This window comes from Saccoglossus kowalevskii, chromosome 10, assembly GCF_978046115.1.
Source record: "Saccoglossus kowalevskii chromosome 10, keSacKowa6.1, whole genome shotgun sequence".
Taxonomy (NCBI): Eukaryota; Metazoa; Hemichordata; class Enteropneusta; family Harrimaniidae; genus Saccoglossus; species Saccoglossus kowalevskii.
Window position 1 is genome coordinate 35953683 of NC_140650.1, and position 23627 is coordinate 35977309.

The window sequence follows — 23627 nt, forward strand, 5'->3', positions numbered from 1 at the left end:
GTTTCATTACAATGCGATTAATCCTAAAAAATGTAATTTTGCAAATGTATAAACCCAAAACTAGATATGTACCAAGATTCATTGAAATGAGATATTGATGGAAAAGCTGTAAGCTGACTAATTAATATGCAGATTTGAATGTAAAACCAATAAGGTCTGAGCAATGTCACAAAAATTAATTATGCAAATTAGGTAGTTAATATGAACAGGTTTGTGCATAAATGTATTTGTGCTAGAACATCTATGCTCCATTGAAATGTTGGGGTGCAAAAACCTGACTTCATCATGCATGGTTTATACCTAAAAACTAATAAAATCTACACCTTGGCCCAGAGCATCTATGAATAAACTGGTTCTAGAGATATCGGTGGACATGCATACAGACTGGATCTCACTGCGTGCATACAAGAGTCAAAAACTGTTAGATTTATTTACAGACAATTCATTGGCCAAAGTAAGAGTATAGTGAGGAATCAGTATGGGCATGAATATAAAAACAAAAAGGTCACTGTCTGCCATTTTAGTCCAAAGGTTTAAAAAAAAAAATTGCACATGATCATCAAGGACTTATTTTGCCTGTGGGCCACTATGTATTGTAAAAGATTGGCTCTAGTCGAATAGTAGTGAATGGGGATGAAAAAGAATTCATAATAGATGTAAAGTATGGTTAACATTTCAGACACGTGCAGCAATATGCTGCATAGATCCATCCAACAAACAATTAAGCCAGTGGTTTTAGATACATTGATAGCACAAGACAAGACTGCCAATGAAACTGGGTTTAATAACTAGGTTAGCAATACTAAGGAACAGTGTTGTTTGATCCCCATGGGTGTCACTGACTTAATATTCATAAGTTAAAATGCAAACGGCCAAGCTATTGTTTTGGACTCCATCTGATTAATCAATAGATTGGGCCATTCCTTGTTAAAATTACCAGTACAGCAAAATGCATTGAACACTGTAATTTCTACAGGGAAATAAACAATTTTAAATTATTGAGTGAAAAGTTTAAAGCATATTTGTTTTAGTCGGTGCAATAGTGATATGAAAAACTTACTTTTACAAAAAGAAAACTTTTGTTGTTGTTGGTAGTTGTATTATTTACATTTAATCACAGTCTCTTAAATTCATACTAGAAGTTGTACAAAGGAACCTTTGAGAGTACAGTAAGAACATTGAATTTCTGACAACAGTATTTGCCTTTAATGCAAGGTACAAAAGAAAATGTATCACATACTCAAATGGTAGAAAATAGTAAAAAAAAACATGTTGCAATATTGAGAACGGCTAACTTTTTTGTGTTGTGCAGAATAACTTCTCATTCAAGTCACACACCAATCTCAGTGTTGAATGTTAGAAATATGTACACCCTGGAAAACTTGTCTTGGAATATAAGTCTTTATTACCATTTACTCCTGTGCTAAAGTTCCATATTTAACCGCTAATGATCGTGACACGTAGGACCAGTATTCTTTACGAATAGCATCAAACTGTTCAGCAAGGGAAGAACAAAGCTGTAACAAAATGTACATTAAAGTTTCATAGGTGGTCTTCAAGCTATTATGTGAAATTTTTAGTTTGCATGATTTTTTCAATTATTCATTTATTTATTATTGAGAGATTGTGCTCAGTACATGGCCATATCATTTTTACCCAAGTGATCAAAAATATCCACTCCCGATAAAACTAAGTCAAATTTTACTTTTATTTCTCATTAAAAAAATGAAGTAATATTTTTTGCTTGGCATCATGATTGAGTAAGAGGAATTATTGGTATAAGTAAGTTATGTTACACGTAACTTTGAAAGTTCGGAAGTTTTATTTGTTCGTTCATTACTGTGAATATATACGTTTTAGAAATTGATGGTACGAATGATAAATTACAACAATACTGAAGGAGGAGGAGAATGTATTTTGGAGTAAATAAGATCGTGAAAATATTCCTGGCTGAAACGTTTCAAATGCGTTTTATTTAACTTTTTACAATAGACATTTATATTGCAATAATAATTTATTTGTTTCTGTTTCTGCAGCATTCGCATTTCAAATATATTTAATTTTTAAATTCAAACTCTTCTGAATTGTGAAACATAATGTCTTAATTATAATTCCAAATATATTTGCACTGCAACCGAACTCATTAATATTCATTGCTAATTATTATTCATATAGCTCATTAATATTCTTAACCGACCGGCACTCATGTTGGGTAGGCGAGATCCCTGTTCATTCATTTGAATAATCCTTTTTGACATCTCTAAATATCCTTCCTCCCTGCACAGCAAGACTACAAAGACACTTAGGGGTGATCTCATATTCAAACATGAGGATCAAACCTACGAAAACCCTAAACCGCCCGTACAAAACCCAGTTTTGCGGTTCGTAAGTTTAAACAATAGACAGTGCGGTTCAGGACGACCGCACGAATTTGCATAAAAACTGCGGTTCGAACCGATCTCATTCACACCTCATTCAAGCTGTTGTTTATTTTTAAGATTGACAGAGTTTACATTGCTTTTTGAAGACTAGATAGTTGTCTCTAAAATGTGTCGATTTATTGGTGTACAGTAGTCATTTTACCGTGTGCCTTGCCTAAAAAAACACTCTTGTATATCGGTGAACAGCGTGCTGAATAAATTGTTTTGTTTTGATAAACTGTTACGCCCGAGTCGCAAGTTGAGCAGAGGACGTGAATCGGACTTTTCATTGGGCTGGACAATTGATATGTGTCTCTGACAGCTAATAAGTATCAAAAGACGAACATTTGTTGATACAAAGTTGCACTTGAGACTTACGCTACTGCGTTTAAGCCTTTACTACTGTTGCGCGTTCAATTTTCAAACAGTTCATTCAGGAGTGCGGCATCGCAAAATCCGGAAAAACAAATGCAGCGTACGCCATGAAAATTTATTTTGATTTGCTGCACATCGGTTATTTGCAGTTTTTCTTATTCAATTTCCAGTGACACGAAGTATCAAAACAGTAAATTAAATTAAATGGACTCACGCTGATTATTTACGGCTATTCATCTGCAGACGAGACTGCTTATAAAAAACGAACTCCGACCTCTGAAAATACCTTATTCATAGAGTGCCTTGTACCTAAGACCGTCGCCCAAGGCGACACAGTGCACGTTGCGATATCGCAATCGATGCATGCTGGGTGACAAGGGGGAATTCTGATTGAGGTAACCAAAGATGGCTGCGTTGAGTGCATGATTTTCTGTGGTGTTTAAAACAATATCTCGCTGCCTACTTCGCCCACAGTCCCTCAAGGCACTGTGCTTCGATGTATTTTCTAAAATAATCGTTTATTTTTAATTAACCGGGGGTTCGAAATGTGTGCATTTTGTCACAAAAAAGTAAGATATCGGCATACCATACCTGTGTTATGGTGGTCGTAGCGCCGGAGTCGTAGCATTAGCCCCGACTTTAGTTTTGACACAGTGATAGAGGGACTGTGGTTTTCAGATGCCTTCGTAGAAAACAATGTTGCCATTATCGATTTAATACTTTCATCATATTTTGATAACTCGCAGTCTCACAGACTTTACAAACTTAACCAAAAAATGTGTTCTATGAATTTATGAACTGACATGGACACAAAACTGACCGTACTTGTTGCGGACAAAATGTACAAGTTCGCTCCATGGATAAACATATTTTACTGACTATGCCAAATATATATATAACTTAAGTAATTTATCCTAAGAAGCTGCTCATTAAAATTCTAGTGCATCTTTTCCCTGTTCTGTTTCAAACATTAATTTACCATATATATCACAATAGAGAGGGTTTATGGTATCACTTGATTCACATTTAATGACAAAATATAACAAACCATCACGTCTGTAATTAATTCCAGATAAATTGAATAACAATAACAATTGTATTGACTTGTACCAAAATGTAAGTTGTGGGAAACTGATTATTATTACCAATCACAGAAATAAATGAATATAATTTTCATCACACTTATAAATGACATGATGTAAATAGATTTGTGAAACAAATGCAAGTTTGTTTTTATTAGCATTTACATGTACAAGTATTGCAAAGAAAAAAAAATCGCTGCTCTAATTCTTAACACTTCACCATAGTATACATCTTATTTTTTTTCCTACTGAAACCAGGCTGAAACAGTATTGTAAGAAAAACCTAGGTTTCCCTAGGTCTGTCTTCTTTGTTCTCTGTTGTTTGTTTTCAGTAGGGGCGTTAATGGGCAGTTAATCCGGAGGTTAGGTTCAAACCTACTACTAATTTGCATATTTTAGGTCTAGTAGGTCTGAATAGGGCAGGTCGGGTAAACCCAGGTTAACCCAGGTTTGACCCAGGTGTTTGAATATGAGATCACCCCTTACCTTAGTGGCAGTTTGTAACACATCATCTTTGTTTTCACATTTTGCTTCCAGCATTTCCTCATACATTTCCACAAGAAAACCCAGCAGGTAAGCTGACCGTATATCTTTACTTTGTAAATTCAAACAGAACTCCTTCACACCAGGATAGCTATAAAGTTCCTTTTCTGATAAAATCCTATGAATGAAAAAATAATATCAGAATTACGTATTATCTGTACATAAAAGTGAAAAAGTAGAATCAGATTGGCACTGCGTCACATTGTCATTGCATCAGATTAGCACTGCGTCAGATTGGCACAGCGTCAGATTGCCACTGCGTCAGATTGTCACTGCATCAGATGCAGTGCCAGTCGGCCATTTTGAATTGAATCGCTAAACCACTGCATGTGCATCACATAAGGTACTAGACACATGCAAAAAATGAACGGAATCAGTCCACAGGATTCTGAAATATGACTCTGAACAGACGGATGGACAGACTCGGGAACTCACAGACGGTCGGGGACATGTATCCTAACATGTATGATCTATGTATTAAATTTGAATGAAAACTGACAAAGCATGTTCAAAATACAACATTTTCAAAAAACAAGATAGCTACCAGTCTGCTATCTTTGATCCAATTGTGAAATTAATCGTCATGGACATGAATCCTAACATGTATAATCTATGTACCAAGTTTAAATGAAAACTGACAAAGCATGTCCAAAATACAACATTTTCAAAAAACAAGATGGCTGCCAGTCGGCCATCTTTGATCCAATTGTGAAATAAATCGTCATGGACGTGAATCCTGTTGCATACGACTTATTTACTTCCGTGTCACTGAGAATGTTCTAGAACCGTACTGTTTCTGGGTGGAATATTCTAGATTTTGTTTAGAAACTGGTTGAATAGGTAATAGAACACTGTAGGAGGCAATAGAAGGTAATGGAACATTCTAGAAATTTGTAGTAAGTTCCAGACTCATTATGTATGCTGATGTAATGGTCTATTTATAGACAGTGTGGGTATATATAGGGGAGTTGTTCAGCACTGAGATCAGATTGGAGATCTCGTTGAATTGTATTGGAGTTTAAGTATCTAGTCATTGGAGTAGTGGTGTTTTACCGCGTTATTGTACTTGATGTTTGCAGAGTATAATAATACCAGTACCAGTTGAAACCTCATCTGTTGGCTCCGTGTTCGTATTTTATCATCGCCGCCAGGGAAGTCTTCTGTTACTGTTGCCATTTTGGTATTTGAACCATCACACCTGTACTATACCAATTACGGTAATATTACGTTGCGTGTGACAAATCCTAACATGTATAATATATGTACCAAGTTTGAATGAAAACTGACAAAGCATGTCCAAAATACAACATTTTCAAAAAACAAGATGGCTGCTAGTCGGCCATTTTGAATCAAATCGCTAAACCACTGCATGTGCATATGTCCCACACAAAGTACTATGCACATGCAAAGAATGAACGGAATCGGTCCAAGGGATTCTGAGATATGACTCAGGACGGATGCACGGACGGATGGAGACCGAATTATAAGTCCCCGTTTTCGGACTTCGTCTGAACGGAGACTAATTACAGTAAGACAATGCAACAATCCACTAGTATTTATGTGCTAAGATTCATTGAAATAAGATGATAAGTACGGTACTTGAGATATTGAAGGAAAAGCTGAAAGCTGAAATCATTATGCAAATCAGGTAATCTGCATTTTATTTTTAAACTAATAAGTCTGTGCAATGCCACAGTCCATCTATGTACTAAGTTTCATTGAAATGGGATGATTATTACTAGTGCCAAAAATGTGTTTAATTATGCAAATTTGATAATTAATATGCACAATTTTAAACCAAAAATAATCTAATCGGGTCTAAACATAGTCCTAGAGCATCTATGTACCAAGTTTCATTGAAATTGTACTTGAAATATCGATGGAAAAGCAGAAAATTGACTAATTGTGCAAATTAGTTTGCATGGATTGTACATCTATATACCAAGTTTTATTAAAATTATGAATTATTATGTAAATTAGCTGATTAATATGTACAGATGTTTACTCAAAACTAATCAGGTCTGCACATTAGTTCAGAGCATCCATGTATTAAATTTCATCAAAATCCAGTAAATGGAGCTTTAGATAGTAGTGGAATAGTAATGGAACAGCTAAAAAATATAGCAAATTATCATGCAAATTAATTAATATGCATGGTTTTAAACCAAACTGCGAAAGTTACAACACGCATCCTAATCAATAATCATATGACACTTTTAAATGAAAAAAAATTATAGTGATGCATTTTTTAGGTTAAATGTTTGTAAAATGTACTACATGTATAAGCAGCTGTTTTTGTTTTTTGTTGACAATCAGATATTCAGTACAAATACATACCCTCTAAGGTAATTCCAAGCACTTTCATTGTTTGGTGCCTTCTGAATCATGTCCATTGCAAATCTACAGGATTAAAACACTTTGATTAGTATTTCAATTTTTGTTTTTTTATCGCCAACTATTGCACTAGTCCATGACAGAAATGCAGTGTTTTCTATCCCTATGTAGGATGTAATCAATAATCACATACATGCAAACTGTACAAATCAGAGGTATACAACTTCCATAGTGAAATAAGTCATTCTACGCACAGAAAGTGATACAAGACAAGCAGCTAGAAACATATTGCATGTAGCAACCATTCTTGAATTCCTACATGCATTCCCACATGTCATGTATAATTATATATAATCCATGATGTTTTCTTTTAGATTGACGTCAGCAGACACTGAGTTTTGCAGTGTTTATTTTCTGTGTTAACTCTAAACCCTGACAAGGATTGTACTGTTACTTTAACAGTAACCACGAGTGTGCTTACGCCAACCTAAGAGATAACATTATTGTATATTTATCATATGCATTCCACAGTTCAAAAAAGTGAAACAGTAGAGAGTGGAGATACAGCAAATACAAATATATCATTGTGCATGTGATTAGATGATTTACGGCATATGTGAATTGAACCTAAATTTAAAGACATAAACATTTACATCACGCATGCATCACAGAACATTTTGATGTTTTGCACACAAGACATACCAGAGACATTTTTCAGAATGAAGAAAAGCGGTGATCATGTATTTCATGCTAATTCATTGCTCCAAGATCAGAGGTTACTTGACCTTACAAACTTACCAGGCACAAGTAAACAATTAGCACACTTGGCAGTGAACTATTAGCATAGCAACCTTGTTTTAAATTCAGTGCCAAACATGTATCAACTCAATACTTACTTTGTTTCCTTATCAAGTACCTCATCTGTAAACTTGGTTGTATTACTAATAACAAAATATCTCTGATTCCAAACAGAGTTGTTTCTCAAATCCTTTGCTAACAGCATATTTACAAACTCTAACTCGTCTTTCCATAGACTGAATTGTCTGAGAACCCACTGTCGATGAGACCACGCATGATAATTCTTTGAATCCAAGTCTAGAATGTTCTTTGTAAAAAACAACTCTTCATCAGCATTATTTGCCCATTCCACCACCACTCGACGATGATGCCTTAAACACAATTAAATTGGCGTGATGAATGACTTACATTTACTTTATGACAAACAATAAAATATAAATATTAATTTTGTGAGGCAAATTTTGCAGTCAGTAAAAATTTTTGTTCCCACAACATGGAGTATCACTGTCTTCATGTATGCATTAAAATAATCAAATTGAAAAATTTTCCAGTAGCAAAAATTAAGCAGTTTACAATACCATGTCATCGTAAAGTCTATATCTTCTACATTGTACCACTTGAGTGCGCTATTCTCATGAAAATCTTGTTATTAGTTCTGACAGCACTATTCATATTACTGATGTCAGTCATGCTTTGCAAATCTACTATCAGGTTTATGCATTTTATGACAATAACTTCAATTCTCAAATGTTAGAGAATGTATTTTGTATTTTTTTGTAAAATACGCCAATTTCAACTTGTTGAAAAAGGGTAGCCCAATTACTTTGAGATCTGTTCATTTTGTTACAATATTTTCAATCCAGCTTGATCAAGCTTAAACTGAAGGAATGTACATTTGTATCCAATAAATGTGATGCACATTTGTGAAATAAAGAAGACATCGATATTACTTTTGAATATTATATTGGCACATTGTTTGCTCACCAGACTTGGTAGTTTTTAGGGTGTTCTTCAATAACATCATCAATATATTTCAGCTCTTCCTTCAAGTCTTTATTTAAAGATTTCAGCAACAATCTTCGAAAATGCCTGCAACACAAAAAATAAAGTGATTTGTAGATACCTGGGCATTTGTTTTTTGATGAAACTAATATTCCTCTTTTTTTTTAAACTGATTAGAATTTAACATTAATACGGTAAGACTTCCTTTGAAAAGAATGCCCTCACCTCTAACTTTAATTCTAACCTTGCCCTCCAGTGGCTCTCCCCTATTTTAATTGTGAATGCCCCTCTTCATTTTCGAACTGAGTAAAACCTAAAACTAAATTTGGCTGTAGATATAATGGTAGCTTACTTACCAAACAGTGTAGTTAGCAGGATTCAATTCAGCTGCATCAGTTGTTAAGGAAAATGCTCTCTCACTACGCTCATCGCTTTTTAATACTGCTCGGAAATAATCATAAACATCACGAACTGAAAAAAAAGTTAATTTTATTTCTCAGATATCGTAATATCAAAATATTGGGTAATCTTATTAATAATATTTTGACTTATCTACATACTTTCCTGAACAGTACAAAATGGCTATCCAATAAATCCAGAATTACATCTATATACATTTGTACATTTCAAAGTGAGAAATGGATCGTTGAATTGGGTGACGTCTCAATTTTTAGTAGTAGCAATGAAAAATCGGGGGGGGGGGGGTATTACTGGTCAATTTATTTGGATTTTCATTAAGTTTGAATGACATCAGATAAATCATGTAAATATTTGCTCCCCTCCCTTCCTTCCCACAGGGACTTCAAATTGGCAGCCAGATACTTATTTTGCAGTACATGTATATACACATCCACAGATCATCTATGACTAAACTGAGGATAAGTGCCCACATACTTCAGATTGAAGTTGGGCGATATCACAACATAGATGTCTTAAATAGAACATGCCCTGTCTGTGACTCCAATGAAATTGAAGATGAAGAACACTTCCTCTTCAATTGTAACCAGTACAAATTTGAAAGAGATGCTTTGTTTGAAAACGTAAACTTATTCGGTAATCTGAAAGCAATTGCCAAGTTTATCAGCGACTGTTTCAATAAAAGAGAGAATTTCATGAAAAGCAATTTACCAGCTGCCTCAAAATAACACCAAAAAAATATTTATATAATAATATTTTCACAGTATTACTATTTATTTCTTTTTTATTATTATTATTACTTATGTATTTTATTGTTCCTTATATCCTTATTGTATTCTAATCTAGATCCCAGAAGGGATACGATATCAATAAAGGTTGTTATTATTACACTTAAATCATCATAATGTGCTCCCATATAATATTACTAATAATTCATTGACATAAAACCATATCAAAGTTGTACAGCAGTATGTACGGTCACAAATTTGACATAGCATACATTCATTCATATGTGTAATACATTCATCATGTCAATCACGTAAATTTAGAACTATAAATTGACTGCAACTCTTACATTTTGCAGAATAGGCTATCTGTACAATCGGAGCTGGGCCATCGTCTTGCGGTAATGGCTGAACGTCTTTCCAGTCCCCACGATCTCGATAAAACACCCAAACAGGTTCGGAATCGCTGACAGAAATTTCCATCGGCTTCTCTTCATTCGCCATGTTGTCGACCTGTGACGTCACGCGAGTCAAGTTAGCCTCAGATTCAATTTCCTGCCTCAGATTCAATTCCCTGTGTCAGATTCAAATTCAGTCCAGTATTCAATTCACCCCCTCCTACCCCACCAACCCTAACACCCCACCAATTCAACCACCACCACCTTTTCTGGAGGGATTCCGTGAACAAATATTTGAATGTATACTTCATGACAGCCAATGCAAAAACGGATACCTGACAAAAACTAACGACTCATTTGCTGGCTTGAATTATGATGTTTTTAAGGTCATAATATTTTAAAAGGAAACTAAATAGTATGGAAAGCCGTAGTAGGGGACCCCCGATAAATATTTTTATTCAATTGAAAGGACACATATAAGGCAAAACTAACGGCAGTCACCATTTGTCGAGAAAACTTCGTTTTTTTTCAACATCTGATAAAAATTAATTTGTTCCCGGTAGCAGAAAATAAAAGCCGGAATTTCTTTTTCGGTGAAAGATCCATCGCCGAGAATATTATTTCATTAATGTGATTGTGACGAGATTTTATTTTTGTATGCCGAGATTTTACTATTCCGTATCGGCCGAGCCGAGTTTATTTTCAAACAAATTCCGAGCTGGTTTTCTTGACCGTATATAAACGTATTCATTCTGACCAATTGCCGAGATTTTATTTTTCAGCCATGCCGAAAAAAATATGCTAGCACGCTTTTGACGGCGCACGCGCAGTCACACTGATATGGAAAGCCGTAGGGGACCCCCGATAAATATTTTTATTCAATTGAAAGGACACATATAAGGCAAAACTAACGGCAGATACCATTTGTCGAGAAAACTTTTTTTTTAGTCGTGCCGAGAAATTTTATTTTGCCGAGATTTTTTCCCCTAACGCACGCTTTTGACGGCGCACGCGCAGTCACACTGATCATAAGCCGAGAAGTTTTTTTTTAGTCGTGCCGAGAAATTTTATTTCGCCGAGATTTATTCCCTAACGCATGCGCAATACAGCTGCGCGGGAGAACGCATGCATCGTATTTATTATAGCGCGCGAGATCTAGAGTAGCAGAGAAGTCCAGGCCGTCTTTGATACTCGTCAACGAATTCAGTCACTAGTCGATATCACGGTATTCGTCACAAAAAGAAGTTCTCCCGCGCAGCTGTATTCCGCATGCGTTAGGGGAAAAAATCTCGGCAAAATAAAATCTCCCAGGCAGAGTTCTATTCCACGAATATATCTCTGCCACCACGCGATCTTATGCTTGTCGTTGATTGGTCGATGCGTCACAGTGGTACTACTTTCAAAGGCGCCCAACAAAACATTGCCATGCAAGTGTTCGATTTTCGAACCCGACGAATGTGTATCGTTGTTTGCAGATTTTGGCTGTTTTCAAAGTTAGAAGCTTTTTTTTTCTTTCTGTAACACAAACGGTGTTGCAGTAGGACGATTTAGTCGTCAATACTAGGAAGTGCTTTCGTTAGTTTGTAATTCTTTGCCTGGCAATCGACAGGACGGTCAGTTTGATGAACCGAGTAACACCTTGGTAACGGTTATTGCGCAATGGAATTATTTCGTTTTGTAAATTATAACTATTCACCGTTTTCAGTGCGTATGCAAAAAAATCATTATCAGCTATCGATGAAATCTTTTAAAACTAGTTTATCAGTAGGAATAAATCAACACAAGATCCCTCTCATAACAAAAATACGCAAATAATTGGCGTAGTAAAAGTCTTGTGGTGTTTCACCACAAAATGGCGGTGTGTGGTGGCAGAGCGAACTCCGCACAGTTCGATGCGCGTTACTTATCATCACTGCACAAAGCAGCTTTGCATAGAACTCATTTGCATATTCGAATATGTTCGAACTACAAGACCCTGTCGGTTAACAAAGTTATGCGTAAGTCACTCGGTTACTTTAATCACTTTATTAAGAGGTTTCACGACTCTAAATAAAATGTTCAGTTATTTATACAAAATATACATGACTTGTGTTAGAAAATTACAATGTTTTCCTACGTGCCAAAGCACTAATTTCTACTATAAATGACTAACTTTATAAACTTACCTGTGTGTTCTATCGCTGTTAGACGCGCAAAATCGAACCCGTTCAAGCCAGAAATAGTATTGATATATTCACCAGAATACAAGATGAACGGGAATGTTAGGAAACTTTTTTCAGTTAAATTAGTCTTTAATGTTTCTTTCCCAACTATATACGATAACAGAGCGTTTTATTTTCCAAGTTTTAGTGTATCACGTGCGCCATTTCACTACAGTAACATTACCTTGCAAAACATAGTCCGCGATAAAATGGTTCGTATTTGCGTTTTTACTGAAGTCTGACATTAATAAATAGTTCGGATGTCACATACGTTTTTTCCCACTTTTTGTAGTACGTTTTCAGATCTAACAGGTACAAGAAAATGGCCGTGCGTAGTTAGGTGATTGACCACAAAATTGAAGGCTGCCTGTGGCAGAGGCACTATTGCGTAAAGCGCAAAGGCCTCTGGGAAGGAGATTGGTAGCAGAAATGATACTTTCGGTGATCTAACCGCAAGGAACTCTGGGAAGGAGAATGAATTGTGGTGTCAAACTGGTTGTCGGTTGAATTGTTTTGCAATCCTCGGGGACGGAGCTATGTCACAGACGTTCCACGTTGCTAAGACGCGCACCACTGTACCATGCATTTCTATGGGCTCTGTGCGCGCTGCTGTGGAACACTGGTCGAGCCGGTGAAAATTCTAGAAAACAACACAAACTCAACTTTGAAGTAATCCCGAATTACTTATATATGTTACACGCGTAGGGCTAATCTTGTTGCACTGTTCAAACAATCACCCCAAAGTACCGTTTTCTGCGAGTTTTGGGCCTTTGTTTTCACCGCCGCGGGTTGCCAGGCGGTGAAAATGCCCGAATGTCCGCCCCCGAGGTTAGACATAATTTTAGAGCCTGTATTTGTCTATGAAATGTTTCTACGTTTTGTTGAGGATTAATCTGTAAAGAAATTGCTGAAATTATTTCATCTGTTCGTAAACGGGACGTTGTTGCTTTGACGATGAGCTACGGGCGACTGACGTCGAAACGTTCCATTCAGATCGGATGGCGCCCTCTCGTGCCAACCCCCCCCCCCCCCCTGCGGTAAACACGCTGTAGCTCAGTAAACCACAGTCCCTCCACAACGCGGAGGGACTGTGAGTAAACGTAGATAAGTTGCGCAAGTCCCGGTAGTTTTGGTAATCGTGAAAGCCGACTTGCGGTTACCAAAACTTTACAAAAAACACCAGCAATTAATTAGTAAATAAAATTACAAATAAAGCCGTGCACTGTGCGTTTTATGGGAAGTAGTGTGTAATCACAGTTCCTCCACAGTGGAGGAACTGCGTTGTAATGTTTTGGTCGAATCTCGTGTAAAATGTATAAAATTTATTTTAAAAACACAGTCAGTTGCATTTTATAGTTTAAGAAAATTACATAAACAAGTTTTTTTTTTCTAACGAGTTCTTCGTTACTTATCTGTCCCACCTCAGACCACTATCATAGTGGTCTAAGGTTCCACAATTTTCAAAAATCCCTACAGATCCCTAGAACTATGAGAGGTGCGGTAAAAAATTGTCCGCGACGATCCAGTTGTGACATCGCATGGTAAGCGAACGAAAACTGGAGTTTGTTCTGCTATATGTTACTCTCAAACATACGATGATCGGACTGAGTTGTCCGCATTATTTGTTTTTGCAGAAGATTTGTAAAAGGCGCGGTGAAATACTATGAAAAAAGCCGAAGTCGTTCACAAATGGGTGATAAGTCAAATGCATCATTAGCGAATGGCGACTGTGCGTATGTAACGTGTTGTCTCAAAGACCCAGCAAACTGTATTAATGAAATAATGGAAAGTACGAATGACATGATGTCATATTCGAAATGATATCACACACAAATGAAATGAATAAATACACAAATACAATGCTGCCAAATATCCCGGAAGAGATGACTGCAAATACAAAAGTATAAGGATGAATTAAAGAAATATACGAATGAAATTGAAGAAATACGACATTGCCATATGTTAAGTATCTTAGAAATTTAAATAATTTCTTTTTGTTACTTTGTATTAAAATGACAAAACGTGTTCTTCCAATACGATCAAAGATATATGTCCAGTACAATGCCTCTCCATTACAATGTACTTCACAACATACATGTATTGAAGTGATACGATATGTGTATCACCAAGAGCTTTACTTTAAAGTGACAAGTCTACAAGAGTTTCGTATACTGGAGATGTGATTTATTCAAGCAACAGTGCAGGTTTGCTTAGCACTATACAGCGAACGATCAGTAGTGTAAAACCAAGCACATTCATGAACATCGTATTCACAATCTTAAGCTCCGTAAAAACTGAAAAATACAGATAAATACAAATAACAATAACGTAGCAACACAATTAAATTTATAGTAACGATATGCTAGGTATGTCGAATAATAGTAACAAATGATCGTTTTTCCGATCTACTCAAAACGTCTAAAATACCTGATAACAAGATAAATCTTGAACAAAAAGAAGGCAAAAATAGTATAAATGCAACGGATACATTATGGGCACATATTTACCTCATTGGCGACCTGTAAAGCCTTGGCATAATTGAAAGTATCCGAAATTCACAGTGACATAACAGAAAACAGCTTTCATGTCTAGTATGTATCAACAAACGGCAAAAAGGCGAATGGATACAATAGGGCAAGTCACTTAGAAAGATCAAATAAGTAATGAGTAAAAGTATTCAAAATACAACACAAAATAATTATCACTATCAATAAAAGACCCCAAACACAACAAGGAGTCTGCAAATGCTAAAAACTCATGAAACAAAAAGAACTATTTTCTATGCGTAATGGCACACCACCGCGAAGGTGAAGCTATTCGATCTGTTTGTTTCGTGAGGCTCTTCCAACATTCTAAGAATGAACATTTCAAATCTGCCAATAAAGGGCGGCAGCCACACTCCCACCCAAAATCATTTATGATTTTCTACAACATGTACCAAAAAACTTATGATAACGAGTGTAGTCTATACTGCTCCCACCCATCAGGGCTACATCAGGGGTGGTGGTCTTCAGAATTGTTTTCTACAAGTAGAACAGGTCTCTCTAGAATAGAGCAATTAGTCGTTCTCTTACCTCGTTTGGTTAAGTTTGGGTCACCCATAAGAATCTTGACCCGTCGTACAAGTCCATCTTTGTCATTAATGGTTTCTATTACCTTTGCTAATCTCCAATGAGATCTAATGGTGTCTTCTTCTTGAAGAAGTACAATGTCACCTACCTGTATGTTTCTTTTCGTCTTTTGCCATTTCTGCCTGGACTGGAGATTTATCAAATACTCCTTTCGCCATCTTGTCCAGAATAAATTGCTTAGGTACTGAACTGTGCGCCATTGTTTACGAGCATATATATCCTCTTTCACAAAATTACCTGGATGTGGTGCAACAACATCAGATTTCATTGTCAGGAGCTAATTAGGAGAAAGTGGAGTCGGTCCCATAGGATCATTCAAGTGCTCTGTTGTCAAAGGCCGGCTATTGACAATGGCCATAGACTCATATAAGAATGTTCTGAGAGACGAAGTATTCAGCCTGGCTTTAGCTTGCTCAAGGATTCCTGCAAGCACGTTCCTTACTGACCTAATCTGGCGTTCCCAGACACCTCCCATGTGACTAGAAGCTGGAGAATTGAATATGAACTCACATTGAACACTCTGCAATGCGTCCTGGATTGTTTCTTTATCTAGTGCCTGTATTTCACGATAAAGCTCATTTTTGGCACCAATGAAGTTAGATCCCCTGTCACATCGTATATGTCTTACAGGACCTCTGATAGCAATGAATGAACGTAAGCTATTAATGAATGCATCAGTAGACATTCCTTCTATAGTTTCTATGTGAACAGCACGAAGGGCCAAACAAGTAAAAATTACATCATATCGTTTCACTTTACATCGACGTTCCTTAATGATGAATGGGCCGAAACAATCCATTCCACAGTATGTGAATGGTGGAGCTGGCTCTAAACGATCCTTGGGAAGATCTGCCATTCTTTGTGTGTTGGCCTTTCCTCTAAGTTTTCGACACAGGACACATCTGAATATGTACGATGCAACTGCTGAACTACAGTTCAGAATCCAAAATCCACTTGATCTTAGACTATTCACGGTCATTCCTCTGCCTTGGTGAGCTACCTTTCTATGACACCATCCAACAATCATAGACGACACATGATTCTTCTTAGGAAGGATAATGGGATGTTTAACATGGTCAGGCATGGTAAATCTCTTCAATCGTCCACCTACTCTCAGTACTTGTTGATCGTCTAAATAAGGACTTAAAGAAATTAGACAGCTGTTTCTTTTCACAGATAATACATCCTTTGAATTGGCATGACGATTTAAGTCTTCTATTTCTTCAGCGAATGCATCTTGTTGTGCCCACTTTATGATGGTCATCACTGCTTTCTGTCTAGCTTCTTGTGGTGAAATAGTAGTCTGCCTAAGCTTCCTGGAAATGTATTGATGTAATACAGCAATTGTAGTTACTGCCTTGGACCAGTCTGAGAAGCACTCCAAATGATGCAGCATTGATGAAGTAACTACGGTAGTAGCCAACACCTTTGCAGTTTTCAGTTCCGGATCATCTTCTTGTAGATCTATGTTCATATTGCCAAAAGATGGTAGTTCTTCATTCCATAAAAAAGCTGGACCGGTGAACCAGTTTGACTTCTGCAAGCCTGCCACATCTAGGCCACGGGATGCATGATCTGCAGGATTTTCTGCACTGGGAATGTAGTGCCACTGCTCAGCTACAGAAGCATCTTTAATTCTCTGTATGCGATTTGCCACATATATATGGAAGCGACGTGCATCATTTCTGATATAACCAAGTATTACCTTTGAGTCTGTCCAGTAGAAATTGTCTATGTTTTCATAGTCTAATCTTTGTTTAGAAAGTTGCTGACTAATGGAAGTAACTGCAGCTCGAAGTTCCAACCTGGGAACAGTCACTGGTTTCAGAAGAGTGACTCTTGCTTTTCCTAAGACAAAGGAGCAATGTATGTTACTATGAACATCAACTAATCTCAGATAGGAACATTGTCCATATCCTGTAAGACTAGCATCTGAAAAATGGTGCAGTTCAACTTTCTTCAAGTCTTCAAAACTTTCTGGTTTGTAGCATCTCCTGATTTTGAGATCAGCCAACTTAGGAATTTCAGAGAGCCATGATTCCCATTTTGTACTAAGATTATCTGGTAGGGGTTCATCCCATTCCATACCCTTCTTGCACATCTCCTGTAAAATACGTTTACCACACAAGACAAGTGGTGCATGAAATCCGAGTGGGTCAAATATCGAAGCCACAGTTGACAGGATACCACGACGTGTAGGGGAATGATTTCTAATGGCTGGTCTGAACTGAAAGGAATCTGATTCTCCACACCATTCAACACCGAGGGCTCTTTCTACTGGTAGGTCACTGGAAGAAAGATCTAAGTCCTTGATGTTTTGTGCTTGCTCTGAGATAGGTATCGATTCCATAGTATCCCTGCTATTGGAAACAAATTTGTGCAGACGAAGATTCCCTTCTGCACAAAGATCACGAACACCTTGAATGAGTTTAATAGCTTTAGACACTGATTCAACACTTTGCAGGCCATCATCTACATACAAATTCCTGTTAACAAAGTAGACTACATCACTACCATACTGTTGATTATCTTTAGCTATACGTTTAAGGCATTAATTCGCACACACCGGTGAAGACACTGCACCAAAGAGATGTACTCTCATCTTGTATACAACTGGGTTAGAATCTATATCATCATTCTTCCACCAAAGAAATCGAAGAAAATCTCTATCCTGCTTTGCTACTCTGAATCTATGGAACATTCTCTCGATATCACACATGATAGCAATCTTCTCTTTCCGGAAGCGACAAAGAACACCAACAAGAGAATTTATTTGGTCTGGACCTTGCAATAAATGGTCATTTAGGCTTGTTCCTTTGTATCTGGCACTACAGTCAAATACAACACGTATTTTACCAGGTTTTTTGGGGCGGTAGACTCCATGGTGAGGTATGTACCAGACATGTCCGACTTCTTCTTCTTGTTTCTCAACTAATTCTGCATCGCCCGCTGAAATGATGCTCTGCATGAACACTTTATAGTTCTTTAAGTACTTAGGATCACTCTTAAATCGACGCCGAAGGTACTGCAAGTGATTCTCTGCCATAATCTTGTTGTCTGGCAATTTAGGTTTATCATGTTTAAACAGGAGTGGCATTTTATAAAGCCCATCATCTCCCTTGTGAATACCATTCTCAATAATCTTCATGAACCGGAAATCTTCCTGAGACATAAACACCAAATCAGTTCTGGTTTCATTAAAATCAGATTCAAGTAATTTCACTACATCCAAAGGACTGACAATCTGTTCTTTTGTTGAAGTCTTGAAAGCATAGCAAATCTCTGATGGTGTATACTGCTTTTCATAAGAGTTATGTGCATCCCCAGTACCATTAATGCTAAGTACCAAGTTGTCTGGTATTACCTTGGTAAGTATTCTATGTGAAACACCGGAAATATTTTCACTCTCTTTTGCCTGTGTCGAATGGTTGATTTCCAACTCCTGTGATGCAGTTATGAGGTGCAATGGCTTGGGGACAATCATAACCGATTAATAGACCTACTTCACACTTCTGTATGGGATGTATCCTATGAGCGATTTGGTGGAGATGAGGCCATTTTTCTGTAATCTCAGGAGTTGGTATATGCGATTTGTTGACTGGAATGTACTCGAATATGCAGTTGGTAGTGTAACCATTACATCAGAATCAAATCCACGAACACTGAGATTGGGATACTTTCTGCAGGGAATAACACGATCACTTGAAGTCATGGTTGTTAAACGAAGACTAACTGGATCTGACTTTGTTTTGAGCTGCTCTGCCGCATGATTCAATACAAATGTAGTATCAGACTGTGTATCAAGTAGTGCATATACTAACATCTCTTCACTAGGATCTTTGCTGGAGATCCATACAGGCACAATCATAGATGAAAGTGATTTGTCACGCTTACGAACTATGCCATCACAACCAGCATCTTTCACATGTATATTGGTCCTTTCTTTGAGATCTTGATCTATTTTTCTGTTGGGTTCCGTAGTTTCACTGTGGGATGATCTTGGTACTTTGGTTATGTTTATTCTTTCTTCACTATGCAAGCTAGTGGGATGTCTCTTACTGCACTTCTTGCATATACTTCGATTTGGACATTTCCTAGACACATGACCAGAATGCAGACAACCAAAACAATAACCACCCTTTTTGATGAAATCTTGTTTCTCTGACATGGTCTTAGCTGTAAAAGTATAGCATTCTTGAATACTATGTCCACCCTTCTTACAGAAAATACAGGACTGGTCATCTTTTTCTGGCTTTGCTATGGTTGATAGAGTGTGACCTCCAGACCTGCCGTTTCTGGGTGTGTAGCGTTGAGATGTATCTCTGTCTTTCTGCAGGGTAGATTTCAGAAATTCCACAGAAGTGCACGGGTCACATGCAATTTCCGCTTCCTCCTGCAGGAAAGAAACAAATGATTTAAATGAGGGGTATATACCTGTGCATTTCTTTGTCTTTGCAACAATACGACTCCATCTATTTATAAGCCAATCTGGTAGTTTCTGAAGCATTTTTCAATTTTCTCGAACATCATTTAACACTTCCATACCTGTTGTGACTCTCATGGCTATGAGAGACTGCTTTAGAAAGTCAACAAACCGTCGCAAGGCTTTGGAATCTTTGCCAGAAATCTTTGGCCATGAGTCAATCTTATCTCTGAAGGCCTCGGTCAATGTGAAAGAATTTCCATATCTTTCTTCAAGAGTGGCTTTGGCTTCATCATATGCACTTTCACTTCTGAGTAGAAAGCATCCCTCTACCGCTTCTCTGGCAGAGCCACCTAAGTACCTTTTCAGGTAATGAATCCTCTCAACCGGCGGGACACCACGTGATTCGATTAGAGTAGAAAATGAAGTAATCCAATCTGGATATGCCAATGGGTCTCCTGTGAATACCAATGGTTCTGGTGCTGGTAGTCGACTCAGTGACACTGACGCTTTCAAGCTCTCAGTCAGTGCTCTAAGGTCATTCTGCGCTGTAGTTGGGCATTACTCCTGAGATAATACTGGTTGGCATTTGTGTCTATCATTATTTGATTGTTCAACTACAGGAGGGCTATGTGGCTCCATTATCACCATTGGTTTTCCTGTACTATTTGTATCTACCATTGCAGGTGGCACTAACTTGGGTACTCTTTTAACTGGAAAATTTTCAAATAAATCTTCCCTTTCATATACAGCTAACTTAGCCTTTTCAATACGAAGCTTTCTTACTACTTTTTGTCTATCGAGCTCTCTTAACCTGCGCTGCATTTCTGCTTCAGCTGCTACCCTTCGCTTACTCTCCTCAAGCTCTAGTACCTTTAACTCCTCCTCTTGAATAGCCTCTTCTTCTCTGGCTTCCAACTCAGTTTGAAGGGCAGCTGCTTTAACAGCGGAAGCCCTGCGTAATGATGATGAATTTGTTTCTTTTGAGTGCTTAGAATACCGTGAGCAATGTGAAATGACTGATTTAGAACTAGATGACCACAGAGAACCAATGGACACCATACTCGAAATTTCAACCCGTTTTATTACACGTTGTGCATGAAGAACTGTCTGATCCACATAGGCATTTAGTCGATCAATGGCCATCAAAATATCTTTTCGTGGAGTGCTTGACAGATCTCTAATTTGATTATGTAATTTAATAATTTTATTACGCTCTTCCTCTATCACGTCAATCAGTGTGTTGAGCGATTCAATTGATTCATCCATCAATCGCTCATGATGCGGAACACGCGACAACAGACGATCATGAGTTTGCCAAAATAAATTTTCAAGATCTTGTAACTTACCTTCTCTCGCCTTCTCAGTGGGCTTAGGTACTCTCTCTGATCTACGTAAACTTAATAAAGACTCAGATTCAGTCTTACCTTTACTATTAGCCTGATCTGTACCAACCAACACTGCCTCTTCTCGCTTACCTTCAATATCTAACGTTGAGGGCGCTATATCACAATCCATAGTCACGATAACACACGTCAACGTTTTTGTGATTGTCATAAATGAAAATGGAAGGAGTGTGTAAAACTACCTACACTCTTATAAAAAAATGTCCGTGTCAATAAGCTCAGAGAAAGTCTCACAACCACAAACAGGTAAATCTAAACAATGTGAAAAAACTACAAGATTAAACTATGCAGACTCATAGTTGTGCAGCAGGGACTATGACAGCAGTAAATACATGTGTGAAAAATTATGCCACTGTGACAAAATTAGGATAAATTATTGGGGAGGTTCAATATGTGCACAAATGTAACCATACATACAGCAACCATTAAAAAGCATGCAAACAAATAAATAAAATATCAAATATAAATTCAATCAGTATGGATTATATAGTGTTCGAATTAAATGTTCAGTTTTTCGCACAAAACTGTCAGCTATTGTATTATGTTCCTTATGGAATGTTCAGGCAGTTACCAGCTTTCTAACATCGGTCTTGAATTCATCCGCTCTTGGCAACTTCAGCTTAATGTTGACTTGAACAGCAGTAACGCACAGCACCGGTGAATAACTACTGTGGGGTTTCCTGGAGAGGCACCAAACGTCTTCAACACAGCTTGGAGACACGCCACAAAGATCTGAGTTTTTACTGTATCACCAAGAGCTTTACTTTAAAGTGACAAGTCTACAAGAGTTTCGTATACTGGAGATGTGATTTATTCAAGCAACAGTGCAGGTTTGCTTAAGACAATACAGCGAACGATCAGTAGTGTAAAACCAAGCACATTCATGAACATCGTATTCACAATCTTAAGCTCCGTAAAAACTGAAAAATACAGATAAATACAAATAACAATAACGTAGCAACTCAATTAAATTTATAGTAACGATATGCTAGGTATGTCGAATAATAGTAACAAATGATCGTTTTTCCGATCTACTCAAAACATCTAAAATACTTGATAACAAGATAAATCTTGAACAAAAAGAAGGCAAAAATAGTGTAAATGCAACGGATACATTTCAAATCTGCCAATAGAGGGCGGCAGCCACAATATGAAAGAACTAAACAGACAACCTGAATTTACCAATATTCAGGTTCGAATTAAAAAAATAATATTTTACGTCAACTTTATGACATAATGTGCCACATAATACTTAGAATTTGACTAATTATGTTTGAAGTTTTGACACCTCTTATCATAAATTTCGCTCAATTCACTTTCTTTTCATTTCCACACGCATAACCAGCAACCCTATTTACGCAATGTAATTAATTGGAAATGAAACGAAACGAAAGTTAACAGTAAACAATAAGTTGAGTTCAAAAACAATTTGAGTAGAAACATTTTTTGCGAGGCCCAATACTCTAATATAACCACGCACGCACAATGATAGTGCGCCCTCTTTAGATACTTCCCTGAAAACATAAATGTGATTATCAAAAGCCAAGGATACTAGTACTAGTATATGACAACTTCACAAAATGAGACGGTGGGCGGTTTTTTTGCTGAAGTGTTAGACATTTCGCAGGTTCCATCAATTCATCAACAGAGGGCGCTGACCGGAAACATAGCTGTTTTTAGGTCTTACACGAATATATTTGTGTTTCCCACACTTCCAGTTACTGATGATACACGTTTTTGTTGCAATGCCTCTACAATTCAACCCAAACGAAACATATGTTGTGGTTTTAGAGAATGAAACAACACGTTTCAAGTTGAGTCCACATATTAAATGCTTGATTTTTCAAAACAGTAATGGAAAATAGATAAAATAAACAAGATTTTGCTATTACTATTAAACAGAAACTCAATTATCTATGATATAAATTTCATTGAAAACATTAGTGTTTTAAGCACATTTTACTTCATACCTTTTGGTTATATATTTTATTTTAAAAACGAAAACCTAATTTTTTGACGTTTTTTTTTCTGACTGTTTGCTGTGTAACATTCTTGAAAATAAACACGAATAACCAAAGTGGACGTTGTTCCCGGAAATTGAGTCTTATGAAGTAATTTATATCTCAAAATCACGCAGCATACTGACATGTCAAATTTGACATTAATCTGGGAAGTAGAAATCATTAGAATCATTCTTCATTAATTGAGTAGAGAATTAACTTATTAGATAAATCGTGGTTACTCATAAAATGATTTATTATATTCAAGACAGTTTTTATTATATTAGAGAAATGTTTTATACATTCTAAAATATATCAGCTTTTCTCAGTGGAAAATGAATATTGTCTATTTTAGATAAATTGCCCAGTGAT

At 36.9% G+C, this 23627-nt stretch overlaps 4 protein-coding genes across 4 annotated transcripts; all 4 read right to left on the minus strand.

Moving 5' to 3' along the window:
* Positions 1-1077: 1077 nt before the first annotated feature.
* LOC100378865 (protein farnesyltransferase/geranylgeranyltransferase type-1 subunit alpha-like) lies at positions 1078-10217 on the minus strand. The gene is made up of 7 exons (XM_085504567.1): positions 10047-10217; positions 8911-9025; positions 8537-8641; positions 7651-7923; positions 6758-6820; positions 4364-4538; positions 1078-1517 (listed from the first exon to the last, which is right to left on the minus strand). Exons 1-7 carry the CDS (start codon positions 10198-10200, stop codon positions 1413-1415), a joined length of 990 nt encoding a protein of 329 aa, XP_085360693.1. The 5' UTR covers positions 10201-10217; the 3' UTR covers positions 1078-1412.
* A 5486-nt stretch (positions 10218-15703) lies between these two features.
* On the minus strand, positions 15704-17776 carry LOC146738035 (uncharacterized). Its single transcript, XM_085504687.1, has one exon. It carries the CDS (start codon positions 17774-17776, stop codon positions 15704-15706), a length of 2073 nt encoding a protein of 690 aa, XP_085360813.1.
* A 201-nt stretch (positions 17777-17977) lies between these two features.
* Positions 17978-18910, minus strand: LOC146738036 (uncharacterized). The gene has a single exon (XM_085504688.1). The coding sequence runs from the start codon at positions 18908-18910 to the stop codon at positions 17978-17980; it is 933 nt and encodes a 310-aa protein (XP_085360814.1).
* Positions 18911-18925: 15 nt separating this feature from the next.
* Positions 18926-19933, minus strand: LOC146738037 (uncharacterized). Its single transcript, XM_085504689.1, has one exon. It carries the CDS (start codon positions 19931-19933, stop codon positions 18926-18928), a length of 1008 nt encoding a protein of 335 aa, XP_085360815.1.
* Between the last annotated feature and the right edge of the window lie 3694 nt (positions 19934-23627).

What these genes read in the sequence shown, in the direction of transcription:
- LOC146738035 (XM_085504687.1), bottom strand. Translation starts at nt 17,776, where the DNA reads ATGGAATCGATACCTATCTCAGAGCAAGCACAAAACATCAAGGACTTA.
- LOC146738036 (XM_085504688.1), bottom strand. Translation starts at nt 18,910, where the DNA reads ATGATTGTCCCCAAGCCATTGCACCTCATAACTGCATCACAGGAGTTG.
- LOC100378865 (XM_085504567.1), bottom strand. Translation starts at nt 10,200, where the DNA reads ATGGCGAATGAAGAGAAGCCGATGGAAATTTCTGTCAGCGATTCCGAA. An exon ending in GATAGCCTATTCTGCAAAAT is followed by an intron (nt 9,026 to 10,046) that starts GTAAGAGTTGCA and finishes CTTTTTTTTCAG; the next exon opens with TTCGTGATGTTTATGATTAT. An exon ending in GTACTTGATAAGGAAACAAA is followed by an intron (nt 6,821 to 7,650) that starts GTAAGTATTGAG and finishes TTAATCCTGTAG; the next exon opens with ATTTGCAATGGACATGATTC.
- LOC146738037 (XM_085504689.1), bottom strand. Translation starts at nt 19,933, where the DNA reads ATGCTTCAGAAACTACCAGATTGGCTTATAAATAGATGGAGTCGTATT.